The 12,510-nt window shown below is 37.6% G+C and overlaps 1 protein-coding gene across 4 annotated transcripts in view; it reads right to left on the reverse strand.

Annotated features, from left to right (window-relative positions):
- Positions 1 to 6,015: 6,015 nt before the first annotated feature.
- Positions 6,016 to 12,510, reverse strand: part of CNTNAP4 (contactin associated protein family member 4) — a 238,124-nt gene continuing 231,629 nt past the window's right edge. For 3 of the 4 annotated variants that reach the window (XM_074314549.1, XM_019710883.2, XM_019710888.2), the window contains one exon: positions 8,310 to 8,640. In XM_074314549.1, the coding sequence (XP_074170650.1) occupies positions 8,447 to 8,640 (194 nt within the window). In that variant the 3' untranslated portion in view covers positions 8,310 to 8,446. Of the gene's footprint in view, positions 8,641 to 12,510 lie in introns of all 4 variants that reach the window. The other variant, XM_019710874.2, reaches the window with a different exon arrangement.

A 12,510-nucleotide genomic window follows, 5' to 3' on the forward strand; every position in this document is an offset into this window, starting at 1 on the left:
AGATTTCTGCTAAGAAAAGTTTGTCAGATCTCTTAAGCAAATGAAAAGATTATGGCAAATAGTGTCTTAATCATCACAGTCATTTGTGACCATCTTGTTTTAATATGTATTTTGGAAGAACAGGTCATTTCACTGCTCAACTTAAAAAGTTAATTTGTTCTTTTTGAATATAGAGAAACATGAATCATTATTAACAGCTTATTTTCAATGAAAACATGAATTTGTTCACAGAAATGTAATTTATCAGAAAAGGTTCTTATATGAACAGCTTGGAAGCAGATGTGTTAGTTCAATGGGCATAAAGTCGTGTCTAATATCAGACCACGGAATAAGGAAATCATTAAGAGCAAACACAAATGAGTCTGGCGTGATGCAATGAATTATAGTAAGAGCTGATCTTGCTATGTAGTTTATGGCTTGATAAAATCAATATGAGTAATGGAATGACTTTTCAAATAATCATGGTTAGAACTCCTAATTGTCAGAAAGGTAATTTGAAGCCACTAAGCAAGTCAAGTTATGAGAATTTACAATCCTTTTTCAGGAGGAGGAAGCCAGAGCCATGGGAAGAGCTCAGGCTCCACTCAGGCTGTATTCACTATTTGCATTGCCTCCATATAAGGAAAGTGAGATAAATTTACATAAAGAACTGGATCAGACATCCTATACCTAACGCAGAAAATACGGCTACAAGCAGTTACTTCACAAGCATTTCACACATAGAAGCGTAAGACACCTGAATACAGGTTGCTCTCTAGAAAAGTTCAAACAAAAAGGATTTGGAGTGAAGGATATCAGGCCAATTGGATGAAGAAAATTATAGGAAGTGGCTGTGGCAGGTAGACTAATGGCCCCCTCAAAGCTGTCCACGTCGTAGTCCCTCCAACCTGTGAACATGTTACCTTACATGGCAATGATGAATTAGGTTGCAGAAGCCCCAATTGTAGTTGTTGTGCCAGATGTTGGTACTTTTGCTAAAGCAGAGTAACATGGTCTTAGGTATATAGTAAACGGATGTTGATCTGAAAAATGTGTCCTTTTCCAAATCTATCAGAGAGGAAATTTAGAAACAGTTTGTAGATACCTGGAATGGACAACAATCTTACCCCACGGCTATAACACTCCCGCTGTCTGTTGTGGTATAGTCTGAAGAGACCTGTATCAACTGGGTTTCTGCAGAACACCACACTCATCCCCTGTATTGGTCACCCAGTCGGTACAATTACTAAGGATCTAGTGCTTTAGGGGAGAGGTCAGAAAACAACGGCCAATGGGTCAAAATTGGGCCACCACCAATTTTGTACATTGTTTTGTTGGAATGCAGAATATGTGTGTGTGTGTGTATATATATATATATATATATATATATATATATATATATATATATATATATAGCTTAAAAATGTATACATATTTTAAGAAAGGAAAAAACTGTATTAAAATTGTAATACTCAATATATACCGATAACAAAAGATGAATACAAGTCACGTTTGACTTCTGCAATGACAAGAGGTGCTCAAAGAGGTTACCACCAGCATAATTTTAATATAATTTTTCCTTTCTTAAAATGTGTACAAATTTTTTTGGCACCCTCTGTGTGTGTGTGTGTGTGTGTGTGTGTGTATTCATTTTTTCAATATATTGTCTATTGATATTCCCATGTGACAGTGACAGAGCTGAGTTGTTGTGGCAGAGACTGTATGGCCCACAAGCTTGAAATATTTAGTATCTGGCATTTTATGGAGAAAAGTTTGCTGCCCCTCACCCCCCGCGTCTGGGCTTGTTGGGATATCTCTCCAAAGTAAATAACTAAGTATTGCATCTCTCACTTCCCACTGCAAAAAAGATGGCACAGTGCCTGGTAGGCATCTTTGGGTTCTGGAGGCAGCCTCTTCCACACTTGGGAATGGACCTGTGACCTTCTATTGGGCAACAGGAAAGGCTTCCAGCTCTGAATGGGACCCAGAGCAAGAAAGGAAACTACAGTGGGTCTAGACAGTAGACCTGTGGTCCTGACCCCAGGACCACACAACCTGGCAGGTCCTATTCCCTCAGTGGTATCATTGGTAGAAAAAAGTCTGTGTGGATTTCACTGGCAGTCGCCAATGGCAACATCACATTGCAGAAATTCAAGGTTTGGGAGCAATGCCCCATCATCTACTACAGAGAAATACACAGCTCTAAAAAATCTCCTCGGATGCTACTGAGCCCTGTTAGAGATGAAGTGCCTCCCATTGGGACACTAAATGTGGGCAAAATTGCCCATCATAAACCAGGGTCTGTCAGACCCACCAAGTCACAAAGTTAGCTGGGCCCAGCAGAAAGCCGTCGTAAATTGGAAATGGTACATCTGGGATGAAGAATTAGCAGAAACAAAGATGCATAAGCCACTGGCTCACACCTCCATGTCATCCACTACTCGTCCCCCAGCACATTTCCCTCAGGGTACACTTAGGTTTGTATGAATGGCCCCTTATTACCAACTGTGGAAGAAGGGAAAAGTATGCCTTTGGTGCATGGATGGGTTGAATTAGAATGTGGGTGCAAGCTGAAAATGGAAGGTGGCACCTCTATAGTCCCAATCAGGGTGGCACAGAAAGATGGTTGTGGGGAAAAACCTTCCCAAAGAGCAGAACTTTTGAATGGTGCCCCTGGTCATTCACTTTGTGTGAAAGAAATGGCCCACAGTTATAATGTGGACTTACAGGCAGTAACATGGCCAGTTTGTCTGGACCTAGAAGGAGATTTGGAAGATCAGAGACAAGGAAGTCTGAGGCAGAAGCATGTGGCTGGACCTATGGGAGTGGGCATGCAATGTAAAGATCTCGGCCCATCAGAAAGTACATGCTGTCAGGGAATAAACACCAAACAATCGAGTAGATAGAATGAATTGGCCATGGACTGAGGTGTCAAGCAACCTCAATCATTGGCCACTGAAATGCAAGTACAGTGGGTATATGGGCAGAGTGGCCATGGAGGCAGGAATGGAAGCAATGCATCCTCAAGCAGCACGAGCTCCCACCCATCGGGACTGATGTAGCTACTCCCACTCCTGAAGGTTCACATGGGCAGCAGCATTCCTTCCCCAAAATGGTTCCCCTCTACGTGGACACCAAGTCTGTGGCAAGTTGACTACATCAGATCTTTTCTATCCTGGAAGGGACAGAGATTACTTTTGCTTAGAATCATTACTCATCTCAGCTATGGGTTGCCTTTCGTGCCTGCAAAGCATCAGCCAACACTGCCTTTTGAGGACCTACTAGAACCTCTGAGTGTGTGGAACGGCCAGCATGTCTCCTGGTGCTCACGCCCTCACGTCTTTGCTGTAACGTGAATCTTGGGCTGATGTCATACAATGTTGGAGGCTATGTCAGGGGTAATTGTCCCTGAACAGCAAGAACAGGTAGAGTTGCTGTTACACTATGGGGGGAGGAGGAATATGTTTGGCACGTAGACACTCTTTTGGCCAATTTTAATGGTAAATGCAACTTGCAGCAGCCACAGCCTGAGAAGGTCATCGTAGACAAGGGTTAAGTTCTTTGCAGAGCTGTCATCTGGAGATATGAGAGTCTGGTATGGTTTGTAGAGGAAGGAGAGGATGAGTCCCAGGTGCAGACAAGAGACCACCTATAGGGCAGGGGCTGTGGTTTGTTCCATCCTCTTTCCATGTGGAAGTTTCCCCTGGGAAGTGAGGCTTACCAGATTCCTGAAGGAGCTTCTCCCAGATCTTGTATGAAGCAGGTGGATCTGAGCAACGTAGGCCTAGACCCTCAGGGATGCTGAACTGTACCACCTAGATCCCTGCTTCGGGACTAAATGACGTATTTCCCCAGGCGCTGAGGAGGTTTGTCATCTCTCTTCAGGACCTTCCTAAGCAGAAGAGAGCTGTCTGTCCAAGTTCATGCTCACTTCACCAGGCAGTGAACACCCAAAGTCTGGGTGATACAAAGACTAAAGACCCAGTCCCCTCATGTCAACTCAGCACACCTTTAAAAGTGGCCATATCGACAGGGTTGGCTGAGCCCTTGTGGCGATGGCACCACATCCCAACTTCTCCATCTGCCCCAGCTTGCATCATCCTTTCCCATACAGATGTTGATCTCTATTGCACTCCCTAACAAAGGTCCTTCATTATACTCTCTGTCTCAGAGTTTGCTTCCCAGGAACCCCAGCCTGTTATAGCATGTAATTAAGAACCATGGAGATAGCTAAAAGACCCAGCTAAAAGAGCCCATGGGGATGGGATAGAGTAACAGAGAGCTATTTTTCTTTGTAAGATTTCTCATACTATTTGAATTTTAAAATGTATGCATGTATTTTTAAAATAAATTTAAATATAATGATGTTATAAATAGGAGAAAGGATAAAAAAGTGAATGCTTTGGAGAAGCCATTATAATTGTGGGTCAAGACTGTTTTCCATCCCATTTTATTTTCATTTGCAAGACTTCAAAGCCAGGCTCCAGGGAACCTATTAATACACTGAAAGTCCAATTCTCTTACCACATTGAATGAAAACTATTTCATATTCCCTTTCTCCTCATTTTGTTTCTTTCTTATATACGTGTATGTCCTCACTCACATGTATCTCCAACACACAGTTAGTGGCTTCTGAACTTTGCCTTCCCTGTTACCACTCTCCATCTTCCAAACTTTGGAAAAGCAGAAGACAAGCAGGTCATATTGAATGTATTTGGTAAATGCATCATTTACTTGCTACATGGATAGGAGAGTCGGTCAACTGAACACGTTTGGATACAAGATGTGTCATCTTCTCTCATAAGGAAAACATTTGATGACTCAAATCAGTCAGAGCTAACTAATATTGTGTATTTCACAAAAACTATATAAAAGTGCTCCAGTGAAAATTCTCTCTCCTAGAGTCAAGGACAATAAACTTATTTTATTTTTTTTTCAAGAAAACCAAATTGATTAATGGCAATGACCATCAAATAAAGGTTTATGTTCATTTTAAAGGATATGGAAAAGATCTGAACTATAGGTCATTCTGGACAAAGAGGATATCAAGATTCTTCAAATTTTCTACACCACTAAATAGCCGAAGTTCCAGGTCTTTGAAACACTAGATCAGCGAGATGTGGAGTGAAAGGAAATTCTAGTCACAGCTTCACCACGTACATGCTGCTACATGTCCCCTTGGGAGCATCACCTCATATATCTGCGTCTTGGACATTTTATCTGTAAAACTGAGTTATCCACACTAAATAATACATCGGTGCTCTCCAGTTGCATGATAGACTCTGTTCCAAGTTTCTGATACAGATGAAGGACAATACCATCTAACGAAAGATCATTTTAAATGACTGGATTCTGTTTGGTCGGTTGTCTGATTGATTCTTCTTCCTGCTGTCTTTAACTTACCATCTAAAGAATTTATTAAACATGCTTTAAAGAGCAACACTTGGGAAAGGATTAAAAAAGAAAATGGAGCTATTTCCTAGAGTGGACAATTTCAGTGGGCCATTTCAGTGGCATGGTTTAATTAAGATGCCTTTTCCCACGGATGACCCCCACTTCATATGCCACACTAACTCCACTCTATTTGTGTACTGCACATTTTAATTTAATCAGATTTGGAAAATTTAAGTCTTCTCAAAACGAGAATGTTAATTATATATAGTTTTCATTTGAAATCACAAATAAAGACTTTTTTTCTAACTTTTGTATTACAGCAGGGTGCATTTTTCCATATAATCCTGTGTATCTGTATAGTGCTCATTGGCCATGCTCTCTACAGAAGCAAAAGGACATCACTCAATTGAAATACATAAGAAACAAACAACTGCCAACAGTCAAATAATTGTTCTCTGGCAAAACTTAAAATCTAGTTTAACTTTCTTTACTTGTTACAATTAGTAAACACTTTTCTATTTTTTCTTTCACTTTTAAGTCCACTTAAAAGAAAAAATATATATTATAAATGCAGCTTTTGTTAACAATTCATAATAATCACAGGAGGTACCAAAAGGTTTAAAAACCACACATACCAGTAAAGAAGGCATACATCTACACATATTTTTACTGTTTTGAGAAAAAAAAAATCCAGTATAATTTCCTCATTTTAAACTTTTATACAATGTCTCTTAAAATATATTGTGCATTTAAATTCAAAACTGCATTTTATTAAGAGAAAAAGAAGGGAAAGGTTACAAAATAGGAAATGAAAATCATGGCATGTGATGTATCAATGCATTTTGCTGCCATAATGTTGCAGTTTCCAGCAGTGCAGACCACAGAGTGCTATGAGGCTTCACTATCTACAAACCTGTCTCTATGCTGCTCCCAACCAGGCGAATGCTGCTACTATAAAACATGAACACTTGTAAAAGATTCAGGGCTGTTATAATGTTTGTATTCAGTTTTGTACCAAATAAAAACTACCATTTCTGTGTTCAGTCCTTTGCTACACACCACATGAGCCTTTCAATTGAAAAACAAAACAGAAAAGTATGCTATTTGTCAACATAAGTGCTTCATAAACTGCTATGTTAATTCATATCCTTAAGATTTAGTCAGGCATTTACAGACACGTCCAAATGGACACGGTGCGATGAAAAAAGACAGACAGGTTTTATAAGGAGAGTTAAGAAGTAAAATAAGATGCTTAATTCACATATTTCCAAATTATTCTGGTGTAGATAACTAAGGAATCCAATTTTCCTTGGCAAGCACCTAAAAAGTGTGAGTATAAATAGCAGAGTGCCTTTATTACATAATTGGCATGTGGAATTCAAAGATAGTTACATGCAAACATCTTGTTTACATGACTACAAAATTAATTATTGTGTCAGTTTCATAAGGTTATTGATAATTCTTTAATCTCCTGGAATGTATACATCATCTAAACAGAATGCACTAGTTAGTTGGTTATACTGATTTTTGGTACTTTCTGTTAAATGTACCCCATTGTTATAAGTGTACCCCATCATTGTAAATGAGAAGTGACTAGAAAGACACACCTGGTATATGTCATATAATACCGTGTTTCCCTGAAAATAAGACCTAGCCGGACAATCAGCTCTAATGCATCTTTTGGAGCAAAACTTAATATAAGACCCGGTCTTATTTTACTATAATATAAGACTGGGTCTTATGTAATATTATATAAGTCCCGGTCTTATATATGACCCGGTCTTATATTAATTTTTGCTCCAAAAGATGCAGTAGAGCTGATTGTCTGGCTAGGTCTTATTTTCGGGGAAACACAGTATGTCATCACCGTTTAGAATGAGCAGCCTTTAATCACTCTACTGGTTTTGTAGAAAGGGGCATGGTTGCTGTTTATATTTCAAAATGTCTGTCCTGGAGATCAGTGCACAGCAAAATGTATACCTGAAGGGGTATATATTTTAGAATGGGGAATGGAACGCTACACTTTAAAGTGTCTCTTTTTTTTTTCCTAATACATAAGACCATGGAATATAGTCAAAGGAGATCAAAGGAAAGTTGGTGATAAACTTTAGGAAAACAGAAGTATAAATCTATAAAGAAAACAGACATAACATTTGGGGAAAATATTCTCAGAAGTATATTTCATTTGAGATATTGCAGTTGTAAATAAAAATAAGTTTCTGCAGAGTTAAGAGTTGTGTTGTCATATCAACAAGTTTAGTTGCAAACATTTCACAATCCTTAGGACATTGGCATTAGCCAGGGTCTTAACTACTGCCATACCAAATGATGATAGCAAATTAAATAGAAAAAATTTTATAAGGCCAGACATCACACACTGACAGCCAACACACTTTCTGAGTCTTGTTACATATGAATTCTATGTTCACAGCTGAATTCTGACACTCAAAAACCTAACACATTAAAAATCATTAAGAATAGTCAAATAGAAAAAGAGCAATACAAACAAACCAATGACAACGAAACATCTTTCAAGACTATTGATAAATTGTATTGAATGTAATACAGAGAAAGGCAAAGGGGTTTGTTTAAATGCTTTTGGCCACGGAAGATGCAAACACCAGCCAAATAGGATCTTAGAAGCATTTCCAGGTCTATGAATAACACCATGGGAACACTAAAGCAAACACAGCATATGTTCTCAAATAAAGCAAGGTCATTATAGTCCAATTTTGATATTTACCTCTAACAAATCTTATGCTGAGAGAGCAGGGCTACAGTTTTAAAAACCACAGTCATCACGTGAGTTAAACTTCTGCGTTAGATCATATCAGAACCATTGGAAATTAACAGCAATATTTAATTCCTTGTTATGAGGAATGACTGCCATGGGAAATGTGTCACTGGATGAGGCTTCCTGGAACCACCTCACGTCTGGCTATGACAAGATGGCAGTTCTGCAAATCCATTGCTGGTACATTCAATGTAAAAACATCTTTTTTTTCCTGTCCATTGACAGCCCCTCGCTATTAAAACACACTGTCGTAACTGTAAGTTAAACCACAGCTACCAATCAGAAGAAGTACTCTTTCTGATTTTCACTGACTGCATTTTGTATATTAAGCTCACTTTTCAAAACAGCCTCAGCACTGTCTACATTTTCTGACCTTTTTGCCTCATTTCTTTTGTATAACCTTTTCTGCTGATAAATGCGGACAGCTATGGCAGTGATACACAGCAAGATAAAGACCACAACAGCTATCAAACCTAGTGAGAGAAGAGAAAAGAAATACCAAGTCAGAATTTTCATCTGAACAGAAACTGTGTTGACTTCATTGTTTAATAAGTCATAGTAAAATTACTTGCTACGCAAATCACGCATCTAGTATATATAAAGTGGAAATATCAAAACTTTACGTTATTTCTTGATCAGGTGGTATCATAATATATTGAGTTTACTTCTGAGTTCTATTTACCTTGTGGGTTTGCCTCCAGTTATTCTGAAAGCATAGTATATTGGATTTATGTAGTGCATTTATATTTAATAACAAAGATGGTCTCTAAGACCATGTGGTCACTTCATACCAATACTCGGACAAGTTTTAATTATTTTGAAATTATAGAGTAGTAGTAACACCATAAAATAATTAAATGTGTTTTTATACTTAAATATGTAAACATTAGAATGAAGTTCATTTTCTTATTTTCTTTTTTTTTAATTTATTGGGGTGACAATTGTTAGTAAAATTACATAGATTTCAGGTGAATGAAGTTCATTTTCAAATCATTTGTCCTAGGCTGAATAGCAGGAATAGGTTCTGCACATGAATAATCCTGAATAATGAATATTGATACTGATATATAGGTATATTTAGATTATTTCTATATGAGGCATATGAAACATCTGGTTGTCAATGAAAAATTTAAATACTACAATTGCTGGCTGTGCCAGTGGTTATCAACCCTGGCATTACATGAGGTCAGTAGTCTCAAAAGTGTGATCTATGAATTCCTGGGGGTCCCCAGGACACTGTGAGGGGTTCCATAGGGTCAAAACTATTTTCATAGTAATACTAAGATGGCTTTCTCACTGAATTGATATATCCATGAATACCGCAAAACAAGGTTGAGGAAGTTTTCTGGGTCCTTCGGGTGAATTAAGGCAAGACCACCAAACCTAAGATCGGCGGCTGAAAACAGAGTAGAAGGCTTGCACTGCCAAGCCATCTCAGGGAAAAGAAAATAAACAGTCAAAAGCCACATTCATTTAAGAGTGTCCCTGGTGAAGACCTGAAAATTACTCATTTTATTAAATCTTGGCCTTTGACTACAAGTTTTAACACTTTGGGTAATTGAATGGATAGTATACATAAAGTCCTTCTGGCCCATCCTGAAATATGACGGCTGTCTCCAGGAAACGTGCGCGTGTGAACATCTGAATTGTGTGAGCTGAACTGATTGCTTTTTGCTTCTTGGAGCACTGTTTGCATTTGAAAGAGCAACTGATAGACAAACTATGGTTGCTTTGACTTGGATATTTGGCAGATGTTTTCTCCAAAATGAATGAAGTTTCATTTTAGAACGAAGTCTGTCGCTTCATGAATGACGGACAACATATGTTGTTGCCAGTGATAAATTCAAGCTTTTACATGAAAAATAGAATTTGGAAAACTATTGTCTGTCACCAAGAGTTGGAGAGTGTCCTCATACTTAGACGTTTCTGAGGAGATCCGTGGAATTATTAACTAATATAGTTTTTTTAGACAAAAGTAGGCATAATGAAAATGGCAGTGTAGATGGGCTCTCCTATTTAAAACTAGGACTCTTTGTTTTAGCTTAAATTAGGTGTAAACAACTCTAATGGAGTCCAACCAAGCCAAATCCAGGAAAGGTCTCATCAATCACAGTGGACTCCTGAGCACATGATTTCGGGGTCAAATTCACTATCACTAATCACAATATTGCCAACAGCTAAGCCGATTTTTGACTAGGTCAGCCTTATCTGAGAAGGATAGTAATTCCTTGCTGATAAATTTAATACAAGTGTGGTGACCAAATTCTGCACTTCAAATCTGAAGAATTTACTAATGGGTGTGGTTACTTTTTTGTTATTATTAGCCAGGTTAATAAATAATAATTCTAATCAGAATATCCATGTGTTGTTATACTTTGCCTCTTATCTTAGGAAAGTAATCAGAGGAATTGTTATAAATATTTCTATTGTCTGGTTGTAGGTTCTTTGTTTAAAGGTGAAGAACTGGTGAAGACATTCTAGAGAGCAGGCTTCTGCAATTGTAAAATAAACATCACATGGGCCCCGAGAGGACATCCATTCAAAATCATGGATGGACTCTGGAAGTAGTTTGCTCCATGTATGTGATTTATATCCTTTAGTTTGGAGAAGAGGTTATGTCAGGATTTGTCATGTCCAAGAAAAATCTTGATCTAACCTGTTACACAAACAAAACAAAACAACAAAAGATGTTTTAAATAAAATATAGCCAACTACTGCATTCTATGGCATTGCCATTTGAAACTCTGTGTGAATGTGTTTTTATGAGGAAATTATGTAGCTTTTTCTCTATGTAAATCTGACCATCCATCTCTGTGCAGCCTGGCCAGAAACCCTCAGCAGTGTCTGGGTCACCAGCTTTTAAATGTCTTATTAAATCAATTTCCCATCTTACATTATTCAGTGTTTTGTAACTGAAGACAAGATTGTCTCAAATGGAGAACATTGGGGAATTATCCAATTTGGAAAATCCTTCAATGGGTTAATTATTGTTACACAGTGGGTGCAATTTATGAGTAACTAGACAACGGTTGAAGAATTCTACCACCATGCTACCAGACGGGGAAATACACTAGAGGATGATATTCTGTGATTTAGTAGATAAATTGCACATGGTACCAGACAAGGCCTTCTGAGCTTCGATGGCCATGACCAGCTGCTCTGCTTCTGAAACTCAGTCCCTGAAATAATCAAAAGCAGACACCAGATCGGTAGACCCTGGTGAGTCCCTGGGCTGCAAGCCTTCCATATTGTCTTCCTCTGATCTATGCATTTGAATCAAGTAAAAATTTCACAGGTGACCTATAATTTGTTTTCATTTCAAAATAACACAGAATGACTTATCAACACACCTCTCCATTACTCTGTAAACCTTGCCTATGATTATATAATCACTCTCTATTTATATCTATCTCTATCTATATTTCCCTATATCTGTACAAGGTAAATGTATAGAAAGCACCATTGTGAGATGGAGACAATTTGTTTCACTAGGAACCCTGGTTTAAAATGTTGAGCTGATATGAAATGCTACAGCTTGAAGTGAATTTTTACCATGTAATGTATTAATAATATATTAATGTATTTCTTTTAGACATGTAGTTGTTACCTACTCTTCTAGCAGGGATTTTGTTTTTTTTGCTTGCTGTATTAATAATTGGAGACCCTATTTTAGGTATTTTTAATTTATACACCATTAATTTGATAAAAAGAAAAGCAACTGAAATAGCAGTGGGGATGTTAATATCCTCAGTGGGGATTTTAATAGCCCCACAAAGATTTGACTAGAACTGTACTCTGTCTAAATAAAATCCTAACTACTTGAAGGATGTTGATGTCTAGATGAGTAAGGCTATGAAAAATAAAACCAACTGGATCAGGCATAAAGCCCACATAAGTTGCCCAAGTATGTGAGTAAATACATTATCTTGCAATGTAATAAAATAATTGTTTATTTTTTATGTCCATATCATGCGCAGAGTGTGGGGAAAAGGTGAACCACTTAACATTTCAATAATTTGATTAATAACATCCTTAAAACCATTAATCTGGAAGAAAAGAAGTTTATTTGGAGGGTTGGTTTTGAATAAATTATACCTCTGAGAATGTGCTCTTTCATTACCAGGAAGAGATACTTTTAAAATTTTTTTGTTAATTCTGTAATGTAAAATAACTATGAATGACTTTTATCCCATTTACCTAACATTTGATAAAAGTGCAACTAAAAGTGTAATCTTCATTGATGCGAGCATTTAAACCATGAAAAAGTCTGTTTTATTAAGTATTAAGGCAACAAAATATATATTTCTAATGTTAATCTCAGGGTTTTTTCTACTTTTTACATA

Source organism: Rhinolophus sinicus, linkage group LG11 (genome assembly GCF_036562045.2).
Source record: "Rhinolophus sinicus isolate RSC01 linkage group LG11, ASM3656204v1, whole genome shotgun sequence".
NCBI classification, from domain to species: Eukaryota; Metazoa; Chordata; class Mammalia; order Chiroptera; family Rhinolophidae; genus Rhinolophus; species Rhinolophus sinicus.